The 7,856-nt window shown below is 34.6% G+C and overlaps 1 protein-coding gene across 1 annotated transcript in view; it reads right to left on the reverse strand.

Moving 5' to 3' along the window:
* The window catches only part of LOC150103107 (protein spire homolog 1-like), a 298,045-nt gene extending 290,698 nt beyond the window's left edge, over positions 1-7,347 (reverse strand). The window contains exon 1 of the mRNA XM_090398095.1: positions 7,089-7,347. Within this exon, the coding sequence (XP_090254221.1) occupies positions 7,089-7,347 (259 nt within the window). The remainder of the gene's footprint in view (positions 1-7,088) is intronic.
* Between the last annotated feature and the right edge of the window lie 509 nt (positions 7,348-7,856).

Consider the following 7,856-nt stretch of genomic DNA (forward strand, 5'->3'; position numbering starts at 1 on the left):
CCCTAACCACTACGCTAACCAGGCCAGTTCTTTAGCAGACAATATACGAATGCAAGAAACGCGGTATAATAATGAACTAAAGCAACTGCACAAAATAATTCAGTATTTAAAATTGGGGAAGGAGTGGGTGACTCTTTCTTTGCGCTTGTTCGTCACTATAAATTTTTCATTCAGTAGTGTTTGTTAAAGAGAGATCCCCCATTTCCAAAAAAAAAGCGGGAACCATCAGGAACAGAATTAGGGTTCTCGCGCCAGAAATTAGCATTTAGGGTAATTGCTTCCAATCTCCAATAAGCATTGCAGTGGTCTCACCCCGTATGATGAAAATCACCTTCTAATTTTATTTAAAGATTCTAAGATTCACCACAAAAATAATTCAGCAACAGTGGAGCGAATGAATGAACTTTTGATTCTCATCACTGTAGGCCGATGAGACCTACAGTGATGTACCCACCGCTCTGACCCACCTCGAAAGTATTTTTTTTTTTTTTTAATTTTGGAAAATGTTCTCTGGTCGATTTGCATGTTTCACGGAAGGAAAAATCGAGCTTCCAGAATAATAATAAAAAAAGGTGCTATCTCTATATGAAACTAACCCACTTTTTTTTTGTCCTGGACCATATATTCGAACATAGATCGTGCCGACCAAAGACGTCGTCGTTTACTAAGTGAGCTATAGAACACAACCATTTTTTTTTTTTAATAAGGAAGAAAATTTTTGAATTTTACACCAAGAAAATATCCTAGTATTAAGAAATTTATTAAAAAGAGGAAAACTATTAAATTCTAAATGAAATTAAATACTCATTAACAAAGGACGCTGTTAATGTTTTAAATACACTCGAACGTAACGTACTTGACGATTTTTTAAACTAGAAGCCATCAAATAAAAGAAGAAATATTTCCCAATGCCTTCCTTTAATCAAGGATTGTCCAAAAATTATGTAACGCTATTTTATCGAATTTTAACTCTACTCCTTTGTCAAGAGTTATTGCATAATAATCCCTCGAAAATTAGCTATCGAATAAATAATTCCAACAAGTTTCATTAAATACGAGTAATGTAGTTTTAATATTCGTTTTATGATATAAAACTTTCATATATTATTATTATTTAATAATAAAATATTAGTAATTAATTAAACAATATTTTAACTTTATAATAATAATGCACTAACTGTGTAATAGTTTTAAATATACAATGCTATAAATTATAAAATGAATTTTATTTAATTTCAGTTATTGAAGTTCTGGATTGAGTAGATAGCGCTTCAGGCTGTAGGTTGGATGTTCACAATAACCAAGTCATGCTCTAAGCTGGACTTGGTTATTGTGAACATCCAACCTACAAGTGGGTATAATTTACAACATTCCCCTTGTAAATTATACCCACAAACGATCATTAATCTACCGTGCCATTTATTTCATTTTATTTTTTTACTATATACAGCGAACAGATTAATGATCGTTTGTGGGTATAATTTACAAGGGGAAAAACATTATTGTAGATTTATTATATCTTAATAATGACTCACTCAGAACATTATCTGGACAGATAATGTTCTGAGTGGGTCATTCCATGAATATAATGTAACAACTGATCATTTTTGCTGGGATAAGTTCCTACCATTCAAAACCCATCGATCATTATCCAAGCCTTGGTTTTCCAACAAGTGCCAAAATAGTACAAACTAAAATGCGGCATGTGTTCAATGGCTCAAGCCCGTAACAACTGTATTAAAAATAAAATAAAATCATCATTACCAAATTTCTGATATGTATCTTCGACGGGTCTACACAATATTATGATATCACGATCTTTTGCCAGAAGAACATCAAAAAATACTCAAACAGCCTTGATACTAATAACACTTTCGGCCCAGATGGTATGTCTTTCCACTTGTACTAAGTGCTTGTGCTCCAGAACCCATCCTGTATCGTCTATACATGCTGTCATTACTCATCTAGCATCTATCCGACAGCATGGAAGTAAGCTTTTATCTAGCCGGTCCCTGAAAAAAGAAAGTAAAAGTCGGCCATAAAACCATCGGTCCCATTGCCCTCGCCTCAGTATTGTCGAAAGAGATGGAGAAGATCATCAACAACCAGCTTCTTCGTTATCTAGAGCTATCAGTGATTAATTATCAATATGGATTCCGCTATTGTTGCTGTACAGCAGATATACTTGCTAACCTCACCAACCTCTGGATAAAGGGAAATGGAAAGATTTGCAAAAAACTCATCTGGCCACTCTTGATATTTCCAAGGCATTTAATAGAATCTAGCATTACGGTAAGATGCCATCTTATGGGATAAGTTCTCCCTCTTATCCTTTCTGAGTGGACTGCCAGTGAATGACCAGAGAGGAAAACCTCCCAGTTTATCTGGGAGATCTTCCTCTCTGGTCGTTCACTGCATATCATGGTAGGTAGTTTCCACTTTTTTAATTTTTCCACTAATGCCGGAATACCCAAAGCTTTGTGCTTACACATCAATGATCTCTCACGAACGTTCAATAATAGCTTTTGCTAAAGACTGTACACTCCATTCCTCTTCTTCATTTACAAACTTCGTAGAGATCAGAGATGACTCAAGCTCAAGGATCGTCTATGGCAATGCCTCAGACACCGATCTTCTTGCCATTCTTAAGTGGAACGAAGATAATCTAGTGAATTTTAATGCTATCAAAACACAAGCCTAGCTTGTCTTATTCCCTGGAAGAAAGATCATGCCTCACTTTACTTCATTTTCCCTCAATTCCGATAACATTCCGTTCGTCAAGCAAGATCAGTTTCGCTTCTTGAGTTGACTTTCACTTCTAACTCATCCTGGAATAAATATATTACGTTTCCATATCGTCTTCAGCCACAAAAAAAAGGCTTAGTATTCTTTTCGTTCTAAACAATAATTATTTTCTGCTCGACTCCTAACTTCATAAATCCCAAATCTGTCCAACCTTAGAATATTGTTCTGGTGCATTAAAAACCTCTTTCAGAATGCTTGATTGTATCCAGAAGACTCGCTTAACAGATTTGTACTTTTTTTACTGTCACTGCTTTCACTGACTTCCTCCAATCTCTTTCCCACAGAAGCTATACTTCTGCATTCGTTTCTATAGGTACTTTTCATGAACGCTACTCTGCTTTCCTTTAATCACGTACGAACACGGCAGCAGCTGGTCAACATTCACATATGGCTTAGCTCCAAACTAACAGAACTAACTTCTCATCTTCTTTCATTCCATATGAAAATATACCTCTGTGCTGGAACAGTCGTCCGCATACTGTTTTCCCCGATGAATACAACACTAACTCAACAGATTCCTTTCCTCTCTTGTCTACGTACGGCACTGTCGTTTTATAGGTCTTGAGATCTTTCCTGAGTAAGTCCGCGCGGTTAGCTGAGTGGCTATGCGCTACACCACCATTTGTCTGGGAAAGGAGTGTCCTGAGTTCGATTCCCGTCGCTGACGTGAGGAGCTGAGGGTCTTTCTCAGACATAGCCAAGTTAGCCAGTCTTGGGGTGGACTGCAGGATTTTTCTCCCCAGTTTATCTGGGAGGTTTTCCTCCAGCAAGCCGGCCTTGAGAACTCAACGCTTCTACAGACATAGGATACACAGGGAGGTATAGTGCTAACCACCTTATCCTGTGTAAGGTTGCGGTTAAATGAATAGAATACCCTCGACACCGCAAGAAGAAGATCTTCTTGTAAAGCAATAGCTTCTTTTCTAGCAGGAAGTAAAAGTAAAAACTAAAATATATACAGTAATAATAAATAAATATATTATTATTATTACTAGAAAGCTAACACCAGATTCGTCGTCACATAGCTCACCCAAAAAAATATTCTACAAGTTTATTTTCCTCGTGCAGTAATTATTGAGCTTTTCAAGAAAACATGTTTATTTAAAAAATCCATAATTTAAGAAAACGTGATTTTAAGCAGTATAAGTGTAGCGATTTATGTCCTATCGTGTTACTCATGTTTACCTAATTTTGAACAATTGTATAAAAGTTTAATTCTTTCTCTCTCTCTGCAGCTTATTATAAATGTATAAATTATTAAGATCTATTATAAAAATTAAATCTGTATTATATATATATTTTAAATTTCCTATCGGAGTACATATTGTTTTCTATTAAGTGTCAAAAAAGTAAAATTTCCAAGATTCAATCTCTAACTAATGAACAACAATAATAAAAATTTCCGTCTTATATGACCATTGTTTTACTGTTCATTGATTTTCTATAAAAGAAAAAAAAAAAACTAAAGACTCGTTCACAGATTATTATGAAGATTAAAAACAAATGTCAGAAATATTTTTGAAATTTTGAAAAATAAACGAAAATTTTCTGTTAGGTAATATATTTCAGATCTCTCAATATTATACACTGAAAAGCTTTTACACACAATTAATCGCGATAAATATTAGTCTTAATAAATTATTTACAGAGAATAAATTGGAGCAGGTGTCTCAAATTAGATTGCCACTCTCTCTCTCCCTGCCGAGAAACTCGGACACTATCTAAAAGTATCTACTTAAAATTTTAAATTAGCCATTTCAGGCAAACTTAACAACAGTTTAATCAATTCAATTTATTATTTATCTACATTTAAGCTATCTAAAATGTAATTAAAATCTTATTTGTTTTTATTTTTGTTTAGTCTCTCGCTAAGAGGAAGGATTCATAATCATGTATGCAGAACTTTGGGAGGGGGGGGGGGGGGGAAGAAGACAGGCAGAATCACAGCTTGAAAACTCTTTGAGTTAAAGGTAGCTTCATGATTACTGTAGCTCATTCTCTAGATCAACTTTACTTAGCTGAATAGCTCAAAGAAAAACTAATTCTGGAATATGCTCAAAAGCAGTTATAAGAATGATAAAATTATCGTTCTTGGAAGAAACCTACTGGGATGAATGTCACCCCCTTAAGAATAATGATGTCATAAACTGAAATGAATACTTTTGATTTTCGGCCTCCTACTAGGGAGAATAATGAGCTTTCCAAACAGAACAAAAAAAGCAAAACAGTCAATCCCTCATCCTAGAGAATATTTAAATATCTTTAATATTCGAAGGGAAAACCTATGCAAACTGAATATCATTCTATCCAGAATTAATATCGAAAACTAATTTATTAATATTCCTAGCGCATAAAAAAATAAATAAAACAGAATAAAAAGTAACATTCTCTCATCTGAAGAAAAATACTCCAGGAGAGAGTGGTTGTCGAGTCTTTTTCATCTGGAGACTGGCGAACCCCCTCTCGGCAGAAATATAACCATAATCTTAATATTATTCAGGTAGTGTGTACCTATTTCTAAAATTTGGTTGCTTTTCGCCTCAGTTTAATTTTATGTTTCGAAATCCTTTATTTTATTTATTTATTGTTCAGTAATATACCAGATAATAAACAGAAGGAAACTGCCCAAACTTTGTCAATTATTGCGCAAGCAAAAAAAAAAAAAAGTCGTCTTTTACATAAATCATACGAATGCCACTAAAAACCACATTCATTTATCAATCGATGATATTCATTAGGCATCAAATAATCAGCTCCTTGAGAAACTATAAGATTTTCATTCAGTAGAATGCAGATCAAACACACTATTAAAGCTTCAAATCTTATTAAAATATTTAAATCATATTCTATATAGTTCACAGCATAACCGTGCAATGGTATTTTGAGCGCCGGGCGCATAATGGAACTGGGGGGGGGGGCAGTAATTATTTCCTGGTTACATTACAATCATTACATGTTTGGGTCTTACTGTGTTGGACGTCTAGGTGCTTTCACCCGTCGCATGCCTTCGCCTATGCTCTGTCTTAATTTTCATAACAAAATAAATTGTAACTTAAATAGCTCTGAACACCTGCCTTATATACTTTAGCTTGTATGCTTTTGCAGTTAATATTTTGTACGGTCATTCAAGTGGACAGTTACATTTCATAATAAGAAATTCTAGATAAGTAAAATACACGTTTATATTTTTGTATGTCAAATACTTCTTATAAGATTTGTACAAGATTTCTTTTAAAAAATCATGAAAACGTTCACAAGGACAATTACTCAAAGGAGCAAGATCAGCTTATCTTGTAATAATAACTGACCTTTAAATAGATATTATTTCTGGAGAATTTTCCATGTTTGGCCGTGACCTTTAAATGCCTCTTATAAATCTACCTACAACCCATCTCCTACATTTCAGTCTAACGTTAATATTAATGTATATTCTCTGATTTGTCCTCACTACTATGCTAAAGAATTAATTCATAATTACTTTAAAAGGAACAAAAGTTTACAAGCATTTTATACCTCGGGAGATATTACACATCTGTAAAATTTTAATTGTTCTCTTTAAATATTAGTGCACAATTGTATACTTATTACTCCCGATTATAAACCAGCATCCCTTCCCTTGATACTATATTCTCCTTCAATATTACGTCATTCAACTTCGGCTATTCTTTATATAGTGTTCATCTGCACACACCTGTTTTAGTTATATTTTGGTCGGCAAAGAAATAACAAGTAATATTTCAGACAGAGTAAGTATTGTATGATTTCGACTGCGAATATGATATTCGATTTTAATTATATGGGCGACAGGTAACATTGTACTATTCCTCTCAAGTACAGTTATACTTTTTTTCGGAAGGGTCACATGTGAAATCAATGACAGCACGTGATAAATTCGATGCCCTGGAAGCTGCTCAGTGTTTCAGAGCGGAATCGTTGCACTCTACCTACCTTAGAAAAGTAATATTAAAAACAGCAGGAATATCCTGTGTTAGTAGTTTTTCATACATTTTAATACCACTCCAGCTGGCCGATACAGTTCAAGGACAACGCTCTAGAAACCGTAGAAGGATGCGGGAAATTTAACTGGCTTTAACGGGACCATCTGACTATTGTGCGGTGAATGTTTATGGAATATTTCTAGGCGGCAACATGTAAGTATACAACGTAAGAAATGCTTATCTTTTGGTACATTATATTACACTGAAACCATCATGAAAAAATGTCGGATGTCAAGTTTTGCTAATACATCAAAATACTTGTAGATCAATAAATATTGGACTTACCGCAAGTACGATCTCTGACCGTCGATGGGTGCACCGTGCCATCCTTATGTATTCGAATATGTGCAGTGTCAGGAACACAGTAACAACAGCTATTATCGGCATTCCATTCGTTGATCATACATTTAGCACTTTGATAACACACAGCCCAAGATTGTTCTTCACTTATAGGCGCATTGAAAGACTGAATTATAGAAGATAAAGTCACACACCCATTTACATCGAGCTCACATCGCGGAGTCGACTTACTGTCCTCCGCCATGTTTCAGCTCTGCGACAGCGAACGCGGAACGCAAACTCCACTGCGAAGCGAGGAGAACCGTCCAGGGATTCGTAATGCATCAGTTACCGGTAAGCATGCGGCTGTCAACCTGCTACCGATCACTGATGGCGCTCCTACTGACAAGTTTCTTACGCTCACAGTATATGCCTAATAACCAAAAACTGTTTACAGTTATGCAAATAGAGCAAAATAAGAAAAACAATTAAATCTAGATTACAATTTTATTTGTAGTAATAACCTACTGCGATCATCCATTTAGCAAAATACTTTTTCAAAAATTTTAGATGATATTTAAACATTAATTACTCAATTTCGAATGCATAAATATAACAGCGTGAACATATTTTCTGTAGGAAGCGATTGTTCGATTAATAATACAAAAAAAAGTATAAAAATAGGTGTCGCACTCGTGTAATTAAAACAAAAATCAGAAATAAACAAATAGATGTCGCACTAACTTTTCATGATTTTCAAAACATACTAAAATA

The sequence above is a fragment of the Typopeltis vanoorti genome, chromosome 9, assembly GCF_054136105.1.
Source record: "Typopeltis vanoorti isolate ZY-2024b chromosome 9, IOZ_Tvanoo_1.0, whole genome shotgun sequence".
In the NCBI taxonomy this organism is placed as follows: Eukaryota; Metazoa; Arthropoda; class Arachnida; order Uropygi; family Thelyphonidae; genus Typopeltis; species Typopeltis vanoorti.